The sequence below is a fragment of the Schistocerca piceifrons genome, chromosome 5, assembly GCF_021461385.2.
Source record: "Schistocerca piceifrons isolate TAMUIC-IGC-003096 chromosome 5, iqSchPice1.1, whole genome shotgun sequence".
Taxonomy (NCBI): Eukaryota; Metazoa; Arthropoda; class Insecta; order Orthoptera; family Acrididae; genus Schistocerca; species Schistocerca piceifrons.
In genome coordinates this window covers 364,715,270-364,735,460 of record NC_060142.1, presented here as the reverse complement: position 1 = coordinate 364,735,460, position 20,191 = coordinate 364,715,270, and the positions used below count along the sequence as shown (strand labels likewise).

The window sequence follows — 20,191 nt, the reverse complement described above, 5'->3', positions numbered from 1 at the left end:
TGTTTCTTTTCTCACTACGCATGACAGTGATGACTAGTTGACAGCAATACAATCTGCATCAGAGATCTATAAAGTTCTAGAATAACGACAAGAGCTGTATAGTTCTGACCATCCGGAGCTTCCCATCAAGTGCTGCTCAGTTTTTCTGACAACCAGCGGGTTTGTAATCATTTTAAACTTAAAGTGAGTAGATTTTCAATTACTCGCCATTTTTAAACTTAGGACAAGGACATTTGGGGAACTTTCCCCCCATTTTAAACTCACCTGGGTAGTGAGTTGCTGGGTTTGGAACTTACGGAGCTGGTGGCAGGTAAAATTTTTTAAACTGTGATGCCAAGTGGTGAAGGGGCATAGTATAAAATTCAACATCAGAGAGAAATTGTTTAAACATTGCACCATTGGGTACATGAAAAGCTAGATTCAATTGTAGGGCGACAGTTGTTTAGACTGTGGAGCCAGAGGGGAACTGTTTAAACTTAGCAACAGTGGACTTAAATTTTATTCTGTAAATGACCTGTTTCTATAAATAGCCATACACATCATAGCGTGATGAAAACATGTTAAGTAGGTAAGCATTCAAGTCCTGACAGATAACTTCTTTCCAGGTGAAAAACATGTTTACGTATTCATAGACTAGACTGGAGGGAGAAAACGTCAGGGCAATTGGCCTATGTCAGAGGGGGCAGGAGGGAGGGGGAGAGGCCGATGATATTGATGATAATGACGTTTGGTTTGTGGGGCGCTCAACTGCGTGGTCATCAGCGCTCGTACGAAGTCCCAATTTATACACAGTCCAATTTTTACACAATCCAATCTAGCCATTGTCACAAATGATGATGATGATGATGGTGATGAAATGATGATGACAACACAAACACCCAGTCACTGGGCACAGAAATTCCCCAATCCGGCCAGGAATCGAACCTGGGACCCCGTGATCCAGATGCATCAACTCTAGCTACTAGACCACGAGCTGTGGACAGGGGGAGAGGAAGAGAGGGAGGAAATATGGAAACAGCATATAATGTCATACATGATGATGTCATTGGTAATGTGGCAACAATGTACTCTGTTGCAGAACTGTCAGTGTCTATGTACTATGTTTTGTGTTTAAGCCACTTTTTACTTGTGACAGCGAATCCTAGATCTCAGTAAATTTTTTTGTGCACCGGATCTTTGAAGACAGTCATCATCACTTCCATGTAATTAGTTTTGTGTAGAAACACGACTGATGGCCCCCTGTCAGCAAGAAGTATGATTACCTTTGTGTCCTGACGATGTTTCCTCTAGGACACCCACGAGACTGGTCCTATCGATTTGTTGGTTTATTTTTGAGCTGGTCTTAAAGAAGTGTCAACAAATGCAAATTAAAGGAAAAGATTGTGGTCGTACCCATATCTCACCATAAAATGGTAAGAGAGATTTCTCACCAAAATGATATAACTTATATTTTGCGAATGACGCGGTTGGATATTGTATATACAATCAGATTCGTTAAGAGAAGTCGCCACAAAATCGCGGTCTATACACGCTTTTATGCAGTGCAGTCAAGGTTTGTGATGAAGCGATACGACATGGAAAGCTTGATATCAATTGTGAAGCCATGGATTATAGTACGAGGGTCTTTTCTTCTAACCTTCGATAGCACAGCAAGAACGCCCGATAAGCGGCAGGCGGGTGGTTTGCGCAGCAGGTGACCGTTCATCTCCAGAACCATTCACACTCACTGCTAATTTCAAGACCTCAGTCCGTGCTCAGCTGCTGTCACATACACTTTGCCGCCTCAATTGATTATCACGACAAGTGCCAATGTCGAAGTGTTATTCGTTTACTGCAAGCAGAAGGGAGTAGCGCGGCAGAAATTGTTCGAAGAATGAGCCGAGCGTATGGAGAAACATTCAAAGCAAAAGTCATGGGGAACTTGTCTGATGGTGAAAATACCTGTCCTCATAGTGCTAGCGAAACCCAGTGATTCCTTTAGAAATTTCAATGAAACACTTTCGATCACCTGTGACTTCAGTTTTTCCTTGAACTGAAGAAATGGCTAGGAGGGAAACAGTTCTAAAGTAATGAGGAGCTTCGAAACAAGATCAGGACTCATTTCAAATCACTGACGGCAATTTCCATAGATAAGACAAATGCCTCACTAATTACATGGATTATGTCGAAAAGTAACCACATGTTTTTGTTACTTTTAGTAATAAAATAACTCTGTGTCCATGCTTGTCTTTTACTTATGGCCTATCAGAGTTTATAAAAAGAGACTTGGCTTAAGAATCGTTAAAGAAGATTCTATATGTGAAAGAGACCGGGAGACATCGTAAGGTTCAGAATGATAATATAATCATAAGTGAGAGGTGTCAGAACCAGATTTTAAACTGTAAGACATTTCCAGGGGCAGACGTGGACTCTGACGACAGTTAATTGGTTATGAACTGTAAATTAAGACTGAAGAAATTGAGAAGGTAGTAAAAAAGGAGATGACATATCAGAGAGATTATTAGGAAGCGATTGACTGAAACAGGCGAAAAGCATACAGCAGAAGACGAAAAGGTAGCTTTGAGAGATGAAATAGTGAAGGCAATGGAGGATCAAATAGGAGCAGAAAGATAAGACGTGGCAGAGATACTTGGATATCACAGGAGATACTGAATTTAATTGAGCAAACGAGAGAATATAAACATCCAGAAAATGAAGCAGGCGAAGAGGAATACAAATGTTTAAAAAATGAGATTGATGGGAAGTGGGTGCAGGGAATAGCAGTTGAATCTCAATGTAGAAAAGTGTAATGTGCTGCGAATACATAGAAAGAAAGATCCCTGATCATTTAGCTACAATATAGCAGGTCAGCAACTGGAAGCAGTTAATTCCATAAATTATCTGGGAGTAGGCACTAGGAGTGATTTAAAATGGAATGATCATATAATGTTGACCGCCGGTAAGGCACATGCCAGACTGAGATTCATTGGAAGAATCCTAAGGACATGCAATCCGAAAACAAAGGAAGTAGGTTACAGTACACTTGTTCACCCACTGCTTGAATATTGCTCACCAGTGTGGGATCCGTACCAGATAGGGTTGATAGAACAGTTAGAGAAGATCCAACGGAGAGCAGCGCGCTTCGTTACGGGATCGTTCAGTAATCGCGAGAGCGTTACGGAGATGATAGATAAGCTCCAGTGGAGGACTCTGCAGGAGAGACGCTCAGTAGCTCGGTACGGGCTTTTGTTGAAGTTTCGAGAACATTCCTTCACCGAGGAGTCAAGCAGTATATTGCTCCCTCCTACGTATATCTCGCGAAGAGACCATGAGGATAAAATCAGAGAGATTAGAGCCCACACACAGGATTACCGACAATCTTTCTTTCCACGAACAATACGAGACTGGAATGGAAGGGTGAACCGATAGAGGTACTCAAAGTACCCTCCGTCACACACCGTCAGGTGGCTTGCGGAGTATGGATGTAGATGTAGAAGTGTAAAATGGCTAAGCAGGAATGTCTGGCGGACAAATGTATTTATACAGACGCATATATAAGTAGGGGAAAGAAAATACCGCCTGTATGGAGTTCAAAGAGACGTATGGCGAAAAGAAAAGCAGCTGTATGAATATCAAGAGCTCAGAAGGAAAACCAGTACTAAGCGAAGAAGGGAAAGTTGAAAAGGGGAACAAAATGTAGTTGGGCTATGCAAGGGAAATGAAATTTAAGGCATTGTTATAGAAAGTTAAAGGGATCTAGGTAAGATGAGACAGGAGCTATGACACTGCGAGAAGAATTTGACTGGCCACAGGAGAACCCAATTCGAAACAAGGCCCCTGGAACAGACGACATTCCAACTACTAATAGCCTTGGATGAGTCAGCCATGACGAAACTATTCTACCTATTGTGAAAGATGAATAAAGCAGGCAAAATAGCCTGAGATTTCAAGAAGAATGTAATACCTTAAATTCCAAAGAAAGTAGATGCTGACAGGTGTGCATATTACCGAACTGCCAGTTCAGAGAAATAAGTCACGGCTGCAAGGTATTAACAAGAATTGTTTACAGAAGAATGGGTAAAATGGTAGAAGGCGACATTGTGGAAGTTGAGTTTCAATTCCGGAGAAACATGCTTGGCAATATTGACACTACGACTCATCTTAGAAGATACGTCACGGAAAGGAAAACCTACGTTTATACCTTTCTTAGATTTGGGGAGAGTTTTTGACGATTTAGATGGGAATACACGGAAATTCTAAACATATCAGAGCTAAATTGGAAGGAGTGAAAGGTTATAAAGGCTATTCAAAGTGCAGGTGGGATTTAAAAGATTCGAGGGGCTTGAAAGGGGAGCAGTGGGTGAGAAGGGAGTGAGACATATTTGTAGCTTATCCCCGATATTATTCAACGTGAACGTTGGGCAAGCAGTAAAGGAAAAATTTGGAAAAGGAGAGGAGAGGGAGAAGAAATAAGGTCTTTAGGGTTTTACGATAGCATTTTAAGTTTGTCACAGACAGCAAAGGAATTGGATGAACATTTGAAAGGAATGGACAGTGTCTAGAAATAAGAATGTAAGATGAACATAAACAAAAGCAAAACAAGGATAATAGAATGCAGACGAATTAAAACAGGTGATGCTGATGGATTTAAATCAGGAAACGGACTCTATTTTGCTATTTTGGCCGAAGTATAGTGGACATAAAATGTAGATTGGCAGTGCCAAGAAAAGCGTTCCTGAAGAAGAGAAATCTATTAACATCGAATACTTATTTAACTTGTAGTTATCTGGCACTGTACGTGAGGAGATAGTGATCTGTTATTTCAGTGAATATGGTTTTTTTGTAAAATCTTTACAAGTCAAGATTGCTTACAGGAAAACAGATAATTGGTTTCGAGCGTTTCCATTCATCTTCAGACCACAATACAAAAAGCCATGTCTACAACGAAGATAGTCATCCGTGCCTTCTTTTACAGACCTAGTCAGGAGTTTCTCTTATGAAATTTAGAGACACAGAGGGAAACACAAATGTGAATATCGGGATGGGAACTACATTCCTTTTGTATGCAGCGGGAATCAATGTATGCTTGATATGAGAAGAATAGAAAAATTTGTCCCCGTTTACTGAACTATACAGAAATCTAGTTCATTCACACATGCTCATTTGCCCTTCTGTAGTACAGCACTACGCATATGGCACTAAAAAAAAGTCGATCGTATTTTTCCTTAGTCGTCAGTTCATTCACACTGTGAACTCACCATACAGACTGGACATATCCATGGGTACCACCTGCACGAGCCGTCGGCACTTGTCGAGCTCTCTCAGCAGCAGCTGCGAGATGAAGAACAGCAGGACCAGGTGCGGGTTGTCTGCCGGGATGCCCTCCGCCACAGCGCTGAAACGGAAAACCCATGACATTCAGTATGCGAATTTAGAAATAACAAAAAATAACTACACTGGCTCTGAAACTTCCTGGCAGATTAAAACTGTGTGCCGGGCCGAGACTCGAACTCGGGACCTTTGCCTTTGACGGGCAAGTGCTCTACCAACTGAGCTACCCAAGCACGACTCACGCCCCGCCCTCACAGCTTTAATTCCGCCAGTACCTCGTCTCCTACCTTCCAAAGTTCACAGAAGCTCTTCTGCGAACCTTGCAGAACTAGCACTCCTGGAAGAAAGGATATTGCGGAGACATGGCTTGTTCTAGGTTCTACACTGGCTCTGTTGATGAAACTTACGACAGGAAGATTTAGTCACGAAAAAAAGTTGTCGGGTTGCTATCCAACTCAACAAACAGTTACGTACTAGGCAGATAGTCTCATCTACGGAGCCTCGTTCAGAGTGGCACTGTCTCACAACAACGAGGGTTGCCCAATTCAGTTGAGGGCTAGTTTGAATGGATTGCAAAACGATGGATCAGCACATTTCTCTCGAGCTATGCCACACAGAGAAGACGGGTTTAGGACCAGTGGATGTGTGAATGGACAGACACCCCAAGGTGTCGAACGTATTTAGCGACAGTCTGAAAGCCGGCCCGTGTGACCGAGCGGTTCTAGGCGCTTCAGTCTGGAACCGCGCTACCGCTACGGCCGCCGGTTCGAATCCTGCCTCGGGCATGGATGTGTGTGATGTCCTTAGGTTAGTTAGGTTTAAGTAGTTCTAAGTTCTAGGGGACTGATGACCTCAGAAGTTAAGTCTCATAGTACTCAGAGCCATTTGAACCATTTTTTTGACAGTCTGAAACGGATGAAATTAGCCGAGCGGTCTAAGGCGCTGCAGTCATGGACTGTGCGGCTGATCCCGGCGGAGGTTCGAGTCCTCCCTCGGGCATGGGTGTGTATGTGTTTGTCCTTAGGATAATTTAGATCAAGTAGGGTGTAAGCTTAGAGACTGATGACCTTAGCAGTTAAGTCCCATAAGATTTCACACACATTTGAACATTTTTTGATGAAATTATTTGACATAAATTTGAAAACCAGTACAAAATCTTAGTACTTACGCCATTTACAGACGCTTGCAGGAAAGTCATTTTTTTATGATAGGCATTAAAAGACCTACCCACAGATTCTTTCTTTCACAGAGAAGTCGCAGAAGGTTACGCTAGACTGGCACTGACTAAAACCAAACAGTCTGCAACGATTCCTACAGGTTGTGTTCGGCCACTGATGTTAGACGAGCACTTCTTCGAATACCCTGCGGTTTGCATCTCTATCCAGAAATCGCTGTGGCGTGACGCACCACCCCCATTACTAGTGTGTTGATCAATATCTTAATAATTTAAGTGCGTGCTTTCACACCAAGCAATGCGCTAGAGCTATGTATAGAACCTTCTGCGACCACATGCCCTACCTGTTATGAAAGAGAAATATTGCAGTAACACAACAAGGGGCCGCACACAGTACCGATTCCACTAAGTAAATCTGCAAAAATATATTACTGTCAAGACCCATCAGAGAGGTCGAATGCCTATGATTATTAAATTTCTGGTGTTCTAAAGAACGCTTAACAGTAGAGCACGTGTAGAACCGCAACATATAGTTTACCGAATACACCATCAAGACTTTCAAATGCAGGGATTATGAGCCTTGTAGTTTGAATTTACCAACTGTCTCAACTGTATAAAAACAGCCATAACTCTCATAGATGTGATACCTATAACATACGCGGTCACATTTCAACATGGAGCGATTTGAAGGTACGCACGTCCATCTTAAGAAATTCTTTATCCAAGTCATGTCTTTCACAGACTGAGAGCTGATAATGGACTGGCTTCTCACCATCTATCACTGTGTCGGATGAACTATGGGATCTTTGTGCATATGCTGGTGTGCCTGCAGCAAAGACCCTGCTTGTGAAAAATGTGAGTACTTGACATGAAAATGGTCCCGTCACGTACATTATCACCTCAACAGTCCACATCTGTTTCGAAAAAGTGCTGATTGTGGATAAGGTCACTGTCCGGTAGTTTTAGAAGGGAAGGCCATTTTATTTTATATGTAAACGAATGTGGAATGTCAGGAGTAATTTTCGTCCTGTCCAGGCCCCCTGCCATGCCAATTCACAACGCCTGGTTGGTGAAAGACCACCGAGCCACAGCTACCGCTTTCAATAGCGCCCCCCTCCCCCCTCACCTCGGTTATAAAATACAATAATAAAGCTGAACAAAACACTGTCCGAAAACGTTCTGAGTGACTCAAACCCGTGAAGACCTGTTCAATTTAAGTGACACTCTTCAGATGCATTTTTGATAACTTTGTTGTAAGTTACCTCTTTAATCTCCTTACGAAGTTTGTTTTTCAGTATTGCTTCTTTGTAGAAAATATTGGCTTGAATTTATCGTCTATATTTCTTGGTAACGTAAGTAAGGTGTGACTCACGCTACATCGTCATTGACAGAACTACTAGTGCAACAGTTAATAATATTTTTACCCTGCAAAATGTATGTGTACGATGTATGGTCTTGCAGAGATAAAATCATTAGAGTTCCGGCACTATCAAACTGCTATTGTGGGTAGTTCCCAGAATCTGTCCAATGATGATCTACAGGGTGTTCAGAAATTCCCGTTACAAACTCCTAGAACATGTAGATGGAGTAATTACATAATATTTTCAATAGGAACCCATGTATATACATATCGTTTCCGTTCTACGGCGGTTTCATTTAAGATGTGTAGTGTCTGCTTCCACTCAAGCTAGCTGGTCCTGCATACCTGATCTGTCTACAAAACGTACGGTACACGTTCTTGAAAGCTGTGCCACTGAAAGGCGTCAGAAAATGTAGTTTCACATGTGGCTGCACCACCTCACTTTTCATGTGCGGTTCGGAGACATCTCAACATACGATATGCTGGAAGATGGATAGGCCGAAGTGGTTCAACCTCAGAGCCGCCGTGATCACCGAATTGAACTCCTATGGACTACTTCTTGTGGGGTCGTATGCAAAGTTTAATTTACGAGACTCCTGTAGCGATAGAGGAAGATCTAATGACTCGAGTTATGGCCACTGCACTAGAAACTGAAGAGACGCCAGATGGTATGGAGAATGTGTACCAGAACGTGCTTCGTAGGTACAATGTCTGTAACAACGTTGGTGCCCGCCACATCGAGCCACTGTTGTAATGAATCAGCACTGTTCTGCTCGTGCATCATGTTGGGTTCTCTTTTGTTTTGGAATAATGTAAACACTTAACGTTTAAGTGTTAATACAAACAAATATGCTTAAATGGTAAATGGATCTTTCGCTGTGTTCCCTTCCGAATTCTTACCTAATAATTGTATTGCGTGACGGCTAACTCAGTTGCTCAAGCATAAGTGGATAAGTCAAACATCTGCATCGAAACCGTCGTAGAACAGAAATGGTACGTTTCCGGACATGGATTTCTATTCAAAATATTATGTGCTCACTCCACTCTTCAACTCTAGAAGTTTATAACGGGAAATTCCGAACACACTGTAGAATAATTCAGGTTGACTTGATTCCAATGATAAAAGTAAAAAATCAGGCAACGAGTGTCTTTCTTGCTCACACAGGGTTACAATTATTAAACTACATGAAAAAAATGTAAATCAGTTACACTTACACTTTATTCAACATGTAAACGTCACTACAGCTATTCAGATTCAGGTTGTGATCTGTTCGATACGTCTGCCATCATTAGCGATGATGTGGTGTAGACGAATAGCGAAATTCTGCATGTCGGAAAACGATTCTGTCGATGACCTCCTGACCGGCTATTTTCAGCTCAGCAGTGGTTTTGCGTATATTGCTGTACACCTTGTCTTTAATATAGCCCCACAAAAAGGGGTCGCATGTTTTCATATCCGGGGAATGTGACCAATCGAGGCCGGCCGGGGTGGACGAGCGGTTCTAGGCGCTACAGACTGGAACCGCGCGACCGCTACGGTCCCAGGTTCGAATCTTGCCTCGGGCATGGATGTGTGTGATGTCCTTAGGTTAGTTAGGTTTAAGTAGTTCTAAGTTCTAGGGGACTAATGACCTCAGCAGTTAAGTCCCATAGTACTCAGAGCCATTTGAACCAATCGAGGCCCACGCCAGTAGCCTCTGGGTACCCCAGAGCCAGAATGAGGCCCCCAAAGTGCTCTTCCAGGACATCAAACACTCTCCTGTTTCGATAGGATCGAGCTCCGTCTTACATGAACACCTCTTATCGAAATCAGGGATATTTTGGAATAATGGGGATGAAATGATCTTCCAAATCTTCAAGTACCAAATACAGTTCGATTGTCACCATGCCATCAAGGAATGTCACACCCATTATTCCGTGATTGGACATTGCACACCACAGTCACCCGTTGATGGTGAAGAGACTTCTCGATCGCTAAGTACGGATTCTCAGTCGCCTAAACGCGCCAGTTTTGCTTATTGACAAACCCCTCCAAATGAAACTGGGCTTCGTTGCTTAACCTAACCATACAGCACATACTAACTTCCATCATGCCCCGCGGCCAACCGTACTGTTTGAACATGTTAACGTTAGCAGTTCAGAATTCACGACGATTTTATTTCATGTAGTTCAATAATTGTCACCCTGTATGATGATTTTCTGAATTTATTCGTTTTCACATTTCCATGAGCGATTGCTACACGTAGAGGTGTTTCAAGTTGTATATGAAACAAACATTCACACACTTTTTGTTTAACAAAGAACTTGAAACGCCATGTTTACATGCATCAATCGATCCTGGATATCTAAGCCGGCCGGAGTGGCCGTGCGGTTCTAGGCGCTACAGTCTGGAACCGAGCGACCGCTACGGTCGCAGGTTCGAATCCAGCCTTGGGCATGGATGTGTGTGATGTCCTTAGGTTAGTTAGGTTTAATTAGTTCTAAGTTCTAGGCGACTGATGACCTCAGAAGTTAAGTCATATAGTGCTCAGAGCCATTTGAACCATTTTTGGATATCTAATTATGGATAAATTTCTAAACGCATCATATTAACACTGAAGTCATTCATTGCCTGATATCTGTCTTCTTCCATTTAGTTACAGTCAGCCTGAATGCAAAATTTCTGATTATTATAATAATGTTTGCCTGCCTCCTGCATAATTTGGTCACATATATGTGATGTTATAGAATCGTTAGAATATGCTCTGATCCATGTCATGGCAGGGTTTGCCGAATCCAGTTACGTGTCCGTTCTCGATAGTTTCCCAATTTCTTGGGACGGTGTAGGCCCAAAAACCTGCCGTGATTCATAGGCATTAATGGTCTATAGTGCGCACAGCCTGCTGTTACCATCACCACACTCGTTGGTCTTATACACTGGGCGTTCGAGTTCTATATTATTTTACAAGGCCATCATGAGTTTCCGTATTTTTGCTGGGGACAGCCCTTCAGGTGTAACACGTTTCACCAGTCAGCAACAAACATAAACTTCATATTTTGTTCTCTTCGGCGATGATTTGCTCGCACGATAGCCTTGAACTGGCCTGTAAAACCTGGAGGTGGTTTTAAGCATTTTCGTGGTGGCTGGTTCCACTGGAAAAATTTTCGGCTTCTGAAGCAGCTTAGTTCGATGCTCTATGTTCCTAACAACAGTGCGCTTCAGTGCCAGGTGATGGAGTTTTCAATGTATGGGGGAGTTACGTATAATGGGGTGCACCAAGAACTCCTGCAGATTTTGATGCCCATGGCCAAGATAACTACTCTTCGTCAGCGTAACAATGAGAGCAGTGTGGTTTTCTAACATCCGTTTCTAACACGATGTGCTCAGAGTCATCCGTTAATAGGTAGAGTTATACTATGTATGGAGCTAACGGGCTCCCCCTTTCAACACTCTCAGTCTAGTTTTTATGCTTAATAATGCTTTGACGAATGGCAGAGGTAGAGTTATTCTCACCTCTTCAGTAAATCATTAAAATGGGTCTCATTTGTTACACCCACACCTCTATTCTTTAACCTAAAAACTGTGTCTCTATTGAGTGTCTGTAATCCACGAAAATTGTTCCATAGGATTTACGTAAGATACGGTACTTACAAACAGATAAGAGGACAAGGTGTATAATGTATTGAAGGTACTCACTAAACCAGGGTATCTGATGGGCTCTGAGCACTATGGGACTTAACATCGGTGGTTATCAGTCCCCTAGAACTTAGAACTAATTAAACCTAACTAACCTAAGGACATCACACACATCCATGCCCGAGGCAGGATTCGAACCTGCGACCGTAGCAGTCGCGCGGTTCCGGACTGAGCGCCTAGAACCGCTCGGCCACCGTGGCAGGCTCTGTGTATTCGATCATTCTGTTTCATCTCTAACCTTTATCCCTCACTAATGCTTTTGTGTTTGCTGTCTAATTTACGAAATCATGCTCTACACTCATTTTGACAGTATTTCTTTATTTAAGTTGTTATTATTTCTGTTTCTTTATGTTCTATGAAAGGTTATTACCCACTGACCAGTTTCATTGGCGTCTTCATTTGCTTTCCCTGCTCAGTATTCTGAAGTTGTGTCTGCGACCTCACTGTTGCTACTACCAGAAAAAGAAATATTTTTATGCCTGTGAAACACTGCATAGAATGTCAGTGACGAGTACTTAGAACAACGTTGGTCCTGAGATGCTATCCTGAGTATTTCCTTTACCTGACAAATATCCAAATTTCACTTCTTTTGAATGCTGATCTATGTCCTTTGCACTCTGTTTGCAAGGTATCGGTTATAGAGCGCTCGTCTTATGCATACTGGTTCTAGTTTCTTTTTTGAATATTAGGATCAGGGTGGTCAAAGTTCTTCAATAGTTCCCAAATATGCTTTTGACAAAGCACTCTTTAATTTAGTTCACCAAATACATTTCAGAACTCCGTTATGCCTGATTCTGCACTTCTGGTATTTCGAATACGAAGCTGTAATTATCTCAGATAATTAATTTGTTTGAAAGTACACCTTTTACAGATGCACCACTTAGACGATTATTGAAGCTTATTAATCACCTTAGTTGTACAGTTGACCGAGGCTGACATGTTCAGCGTAAAACATATTACTGTTGCCATATATGATGTTTCTGTTTGTGCTTACATCTGTGGTTTAATAATATTATTTTTAACATTGAAAATTCGAACACAAATTCAGTTAATTTATTTAAATTACAAAAGTTTCTTTACCACCTCCGCTGTATTGTTACGAATACAGAATGAATACCATTTTGTAGTAAATGTCTATTTGTCTGTGTACAATACGTGACACTGCAAACTGGTTATGAATAGTAAGATAGGAACAGCGGGAGTCTAAAATTTTTTTCTTTTTCTTATGTAAATCCAGAAAGTATTTAAATGTTTTAGCGACGATTCTGACCGAGAGGAAGCGTAGGCTACTACAAGATCAACGAAAAAGTAGCACTTTACAGAGATAATTGGCCTTAGCTACACGACAAAGTCCGATTACTGGTTCAATGCAGTCTCTACGCACTGAAGACGATAAATTCGCAGAGATTAAACATCAGCTCGTAAATACATTTTTAAGTTTCTCGTTGTTTCGGTAAACCTCTTAAGCCGAATTCCGGAACAAATTCTTTGAACGAGAAGGAGTGGTCGGATTACTAGCCAACTCGATAGTCAGTTACTTACTAGGCACACGACCTCAACAAGAGTTCCAAAATTAACTGAGAGCTAGTCTGAATTGACTGCAAAAGGATGTAACAGCACATTTACCTTGAACTATGCCGCTTGGAGAAGACTTAGTTGGAACCAATGGATGTGTTTATGCACAGACACCAGAAGACTTCGAACGTGTTCAACAAGCTGAAACGTATGAAAGTACTTCTTACAGATTGATGATTTCCGCGCCATTCTTCTCCTCATCCTTTTGGAGCTTATGCCCTGCCTCTAATGACCTCATCTTCAACATGACGGCAAACATTAAATTTCCCTTTTTATTCATCAGAAGCTGAATTTTTCCATCAAACTGTACGTCATAGGTTTAGAGCAGATGGTCAGTATGGCCGGCGTCCGGCAGTGTGTATCCTGCTAAATGGCAGTGTAGATAAATATTTATTTACTTTGGAGTCCGCAATTACATCACGATTGAATGGATAAATGTACGGCCGGCCGAGGTGGCCGTACGGTTCCAGGCGCTACAGTCTGGAACCGCCTGACCGCTACGGTCGCAGATTCGAATCCTGCCTCGGGCATAGATGTGTGTGCTGGCCTTAGGTTAGTTAGGTTTAAGTAGTTCTAAGTTCTAGGAGACTGATAACCTCAGAAGTTAGGTCCCATAGTGCTCAGAGCCATTTTTTGATCAATGTACTCTTACATATAACCCAAGGTAAAATTACAGAAAAAATCGAGTCGCACATTCATCTGGAGGCACAGTAGTTGTCAGCGTAATAAGGGGAGTAAAGCAGAAAAAGACCGACCACATTTATGATGGTGCTGCCCTGGTAAACTGATGCATTTTATTAATGCTCAGAGATGAAGAACTGTAACAACATACACAGGTCGTCGGAGGTGCAGTTGGTCCACCACTTCACGTACGATAATGCCAGTCGGTATCCTGCTGGTAGATGAAACCTTGTAGGTAAACATACCCACGATATCAACTGAACAACGAACCTAAAGTCTATGGGGTGCGGCTGCACGTAATGAGAAGACGAAAGTTAGTTCGTCAGCTTCCACCGAGGACATTCCCCGACCTCTGTACAGCTCTGTCTTAGTAATGGCAACGGGTTCTAATATGGCTGCCTGTTTTATCCATAAGGGATTATCAAAAAGTAAGTTACACTTTATTGTAGCTGGTCAATTAACTTTTATTGAATGATGCACTACACTTCAAATTGACACAGATACACCAAACTACTTTTCGACAGTCGACGGGTCTCTGTAAAGAACGACTGGAACGTTATACCAGTTGGACAGTTCCACAAGGACAGAAATCAGTTCCTTGGTCAAATAGCAGTTCGAAAAGCTTTGTGTGAAAATCGTCATCGTTGGATAATCTCTTTCCCCCATATTTTCTTTCAGCTTGCCGAAAGGATGATAATCGCATGTTACAAGACCTGCACTTCTCAGTCAGTGACAGCCGCTTCTATGCGGCCTTGGTCGAACGGTTGGCACCATTTCACCACCGCTCGACGTGACATTTTATTCGGTCGATATACTGCCAGAATTTACCTATGACACTGTTTGTAATTTACACGTTTGGCATTCAATAATCGTTCTATGCCTCAAATTTCCAGTTGCCATTTCTAACGCACACTGTGAAGCAAAAACTCCATACGCAGGTCTCTTCTGACAATGTGCCACTCTTGCTGCACAGTGGTCTTAAAAAGGAACAACGAGTGTAATCTTAATCCCGAGGTCCTTAAGTGTATCGATTAAATGAAATGGTTGGTATGCTCCATCGTCAGTTCAGATTTCGTATGTGTTGTTAAATAAAAGTTTTTTTTGCTTATTATTATGTTATTTCACCTAGAGGCAGGTGGTAAAGTATTGTGGAAAGATACCGGTGTGTGTCATCTGTTCTTCCATTAACTTATCTCGTCGATAATGGAATGTGTGTCCGAAGTCGAACATGTATGTCGTATGCGATCTGAGCTAATCTGTAATCTTTCACATAATAAACAATTGTTTGAGCTCATGATTATGATTAGCTCTTCAACATAAGAGTAAATTTAGGTAAAGAGGTATACGAGATATTTTAGTAATATATATTTCTTCAGTAACAGGAAATCAGCATCAAAATTTCTTTGTGCGTTATGGTGTACATATACGGTGGTATTTGTTCGCGAAAGGACATCTTATTTCGATTATGATGACTTAATAACGTTGTGGAAAACATGTAAAGGTATTTATAAATACTGCGTTTAGTATCAAAGAAACCTTTCTTGTATGATCAGCTAGGTCTAAGGATGCAGTGAGATTCAGTGGTCAAAATAAATGTTGCATATTGCAGCATGTTGGTATGTTGAACGGTCAGCAACTTGTGACGCTATTTCAGTACGACCAACAGCCAAATTTGCAGCTTTGGTTGTTCGTCACATTGAAGCAGGAGATTGCCTTATTGTCTATACTGGACATAACAGGGAACAAAGCTGATTTTGTTCTGTCACATACAGTTATAAGAAAGCAAATACGAAGAAGATCAACAAATTTCCACTTACTTTTGAATACATTGTGGGAGCAAACAGTGATCAAAAGTCATTTCTAATATTTACTATCAAAAACTGTCTTGATCACAAATTATTTATTCCGGTGACCGGTTACGACCACAACTGTGGTCATCTTCAGACCAATGAGCAAGACCTTCTTCTGGTGGTAAATCACTACTCAGTGATTTACCACCAGAAGGAGGTTCTTGCTCATTGGTCAAGACTGTTTTTGATAGTAAACATTTCCACTTGATTTGCACAAACAAAAAACAAAGTCTAACAAAAGATTACACTACAAACACTAGTTTAGTCTCACTGACATCTTGCAAACCACATTGTTTATCAATCAAGTAGACTTCCTTGTAACGGGACACACTTTTGAGTTGGCTGAGGCATACATGTTACCGAATAGTCCAGGTAAGACTGCGGGCTGCTGTCCCATTCCTCCACAGTGGCCTCTATGATTCTCTGTGAGATCTCTGTTGGTACAGGGCGATTGCAAACCGCTCGTTTTATCATGGCGCATGCATTCTAAATGCAGATCAGATCTGGAGAATATGGAGTCCATTATGTCCGACTGGTTCTCTGCTCCACTACGAAAGAGTTCACAAGACTATGACGATAACGGCGTGCACTGTCGTCCGTTAACGCGAATCCCGCTCTAATATGTTCACCGAATGAAGTCACAATGTGTGCAAGGATGTCGTCCCGATACTTCGAGTCTTCCTCCCGTGTGTTGGCACAAGGGGTGTCCTGCGGTCACACATAATTCCAGCTCAAAACATGACTGAACCGTCTGGACAGTTGTGGCGATCAACGATACAGTTAGAACGTAAACGTTGTCCTCTCTGCCTCTACACACGAATGGGAGTATTGTCAGCGTGGATTCTGACAGGGGTCTCATCAGAAAAGAACGTTATATACCACTGTTGTCTAGTGCACAGAGAGTGGCTTGGTGCCTGCATGACGCGAACCATTCTCCGAATACGATGTAAAGGTGGACCCTTAAATGGTTTTCTGGCACGAAATCTCTGATCATGGAGCCTATTTCGTATTGTTTGTGTTTACTAGTGCACTCTAGTAGCCGTTTGGAACTGCCGCCGTAGACGTGTAGTACTGAGATATTGGTTTCGCGCAACTGTTGTTTTCCTTCTGCGTGACGATCCTCAACTGATCCTGTCGCTAAAAACTTGTTCCATATAATAGGTCCAACTCAACAGGAACACATCGTACAACAAGAATTTTTGAAGGTATGTAAACGTACAGTTACATTTGCGTTTCATGTAATACTAAACTAGAACTGTGATCTCAAATATTGCGTCATAATTCATGAAATGAGATATATTTCACGTATGTTACATACGAGGAGATTAGGGCAAAGCCTGTCGAAACCAGTTGTTTGTAAATAAAGAAATATTTATTTGATCTTTTTATCTAAAGACATCATCTTGACTCAAAGCGACATACGCTGACACGTCCATTTGTCTCGTTCTCTGCTCAATTAGAGTGACTCTACGGAACTTCTGATCGTACGTTCTTGTTGTCCGAAGTATCCTGAAGGAACATAAGTCTCGTAATGACATACAGCAGGAATACTGCAATGTCTTCAGGTGACATAGTTGCCGTAGACTGTAAATACTGCCCTCTTGCGGTAGGAATATGAATTGTTACCGTTACGATTATATTACAGACAAACCGATGTGTATATATCATATTTCTCGAGCACAACGTTCAGTATAAAAGTTTCGGCAATGTGCAACATTTATTTTCACCACTATATAAACAAGTAAAATTATTTTTGTTGAGAAGCTTAATGGTAATCCAGATGTCAAACGCGGTTGTTGATATACGTAATTGAGTAAGATCTGCTATTGTTACATTCGCAAAGTATTCGCAGTACAGGACGTTCCGTAAGGGCCTCGTATTCCCTGCTAGCCAGGTGGGCCGCCTCCACCGGTAGCGAGGGTGTGCCAGCGCGGAGGGGCGCCGTAACAGGCCCCGCCGTGTCAACACCAGCGCCGCTAATGCCGACCACAACACTAGCCGCCCATTAATGAGGCGACCGGTGCCATATTAATGCACACACGGCACGGCACGGCACAGCAGGCACCGCACGGCCGGACCAGCCTCTCCTCTGTGCTTCTGTGTGTGTGCCGACTGGAGTACTCTCCCCAGAGCAGCAGCCGGCCCCACTACATATCCCCCCCCCCACCCCATACCATAACAGTGGCGCCTGAGAGGTCAGAGCTTATCTGGCGTTATCTCTGCATACAAGGGCACTGCTGTCGGCTGTAGTCCACGACTTTCAGCAAAAAAGGTGAATAATGTAATATAATAATTACACAGCGTCTGAAATGGGCAATACAAGCTAAGAACACCGGAAAATTTGTCTAGAGCCACGAAAGCGGTAGTCCACTTCAAAAGTTTCTTCTGGTATGCCGAATCCTGCTGAAACCAGCCAGTGATAAGTGGATCCCAAATAGCTACCGAATGAAGCAAATGTTTATTTTTCACCCGGTGTTGCACGTACTTCGTGTAAGGATCGCCCACTGCCGAGCTGGAAACGCCTACTGTTTTGTAGGATCCAGACCGAGGACCTGTGTGGCGTCAATAGACGCAAGAAGAATATTCAAGATTATTCCATTTATTACTCAGATTACAAGTCGTTGCCGTGTCTTTTGCGATGGCTGGTAACTACATAATCCGGAGAGGAATACACTGATTCCAGCAGAGGACTCACGGCTCCCGAGGACGCTCCATCAACTCGAAGTTAAAGTCGGTGACATCCTGGTGTGACAGTTTGCGTCCCTCTGGCGAGACAGACACGCCCTGTCGGGAGCCCTATTTTGGGATTGTGGCGACAGGGACGAACGTCTATGATTCACGCATCGCTTCAGGGAGTACTCAGTCCCTCCCAGATAACTGCCCGCGTTGGACCATTATGTTGTATGTCATGCTGAATGCTGAAGCTGGTCCACCAGCAGGATAGGCCGTCAGATGTGCGACGCAGGAGTTTTAGGGCAGCCATGTTGGTAGACCACTGAGTACCCTTCAGTGTTGGCTGCAGCGCTGATGTCGGTAGTGGACGCTGGACTCCATCAGCTAATGATTTTGTATCGCTGATCTCGTGAGGTAGAAAGTGTAAGACCAACACTAGAACAGTCTCACACACAAAATGTTACCACATCGTCTCCGAAGAGAGACTCCACTCTAGGCCATTCGTAACGACCAAAACGGTTCTGCTCTTCTCCTGTTGTCAGCATCATTTGCTTAACGCATTTGTTACAGTATCTTTACTGATTAGTCAAACTCCTGTTAGGTGATGTTACGTCTTACCGAGTGTCTCTTATAAAACGCTACGAGATTAACGAAGGCAGTTCGGTCTGTGCTCCTCTAACGATTTTCTGCTAGGCTCACTCGCAGTATCGCTTAAGAAAGGAGCCGTTTCTGCATTCCTGACAGAGTAACGGTATTGAAGTGCTTACGCTTCCCGCCTCGCGGCTGTTGTACCTACGCGTGATTGAGTAACGCCGGCTGTTCGAGCTTACAAGATATTACTCTCCCGTTTCGTTACTATCTTGTTGCGTAATAATCAAGATATTTCTCTGAGATTAAGATCTCCTGCTTCGGTGGGCCTATCAAGGTGCTGTAGGACGCCTGAGCGTTCGTCTGTCCTGTAATGTACATGTGCAACCCTGTCAAAACGGCTTTTGTCATCTTCGAAGACCAAGAAAGGTGGCGAAGTGGTGAAAACGGCTTTTGTCATCTTCGAAGACCAAGCAAGGTGGGAGGCTGATGGTTCAAATCAGCGTCCGACTAACCAGATTTAGGTTTTCGTGATTTCCCTAAATCGTTCCAGGCAAATACCGGGATGGTTGCTCTGAAACGACACAGCAGATTTCCTTCGTCGCCCTTGACACAATTCGAACTTGTGATCCGTCTGTCAGGACCTCGATGTCTACGGGCCATTAAACCTATACATCCTTTCTTTCTTCCTTCATCTTCGAAGACGGGAGAGTCAGCAGCATACTCGCCATGAAGATGTGGAAGAAAGTGCAACATTTGCTCACCGAGAATTCTGAAATATTTTTGAATGTTGGGCTCCATAAGGTTCCCTTTCTGTGCAGGGACCGTGGAATATGTAATTATACAGAATGTAGCAACCAGTCACGGAAACATTATTTATCTATCTTGTTGCAAATCGATTTCGACTCATATCAGTCATCATCGGTGCATTTGCGTAATCAATACATGCCATAAGGAGAAGTACTGTTCTTGGCAGATTTTAATCATGGTAAAAATGGTTCAAGTGGCTCTGAGAACTATGAGACTTAACATCTGAGGTCATCAGTCCTCTAGAACTTAGAACTACTTAAACCTATCTAACCTAAGGACATCACACACATCCATGCCCGAGGCAGGATTCGAACCTGCGACCGTAGCAGTCGTGCGGTTCCGGACTGCGCGCCTAGAACCGCGAGACCATTGCGGCCGGCATGAGTTTGGTGGCCAGTGGACGTGTTTAAACTCAGAAGAGTGCTCCTGGAGCCACTCTGCAGCAATTCTGGACGTTTGGGGTGTCACAAGTCCATCGGAATGCACAACGAACA

The 20,191-nt window shown here is 42.8% G+C and overlaps 1 protein-coding gene across 1 annotated transcript in view; it reads right to left on the bottom strand.

Moving 5' to 3' along the window:
- LOC124798993 (regulator of G-protein signaling 7-binding protein-like) overlaps positions 1-20,191 on the bottom strand; it is a 314,968-nt gene that overhangs the window by 27,787 nt on the left and 266,990 nt on the right. Inside the window, exon 3 of the mRNA XM_047262528.1 lies at positions 5,238-5,374. Within this exon, the coding sequence (XP_047118484.1) occupies positions 5,238-5,374 (137 nt within the window). The remainder of the gene's footprint in view (positions 1-5,237; positions 5,375-20,191) is intronic.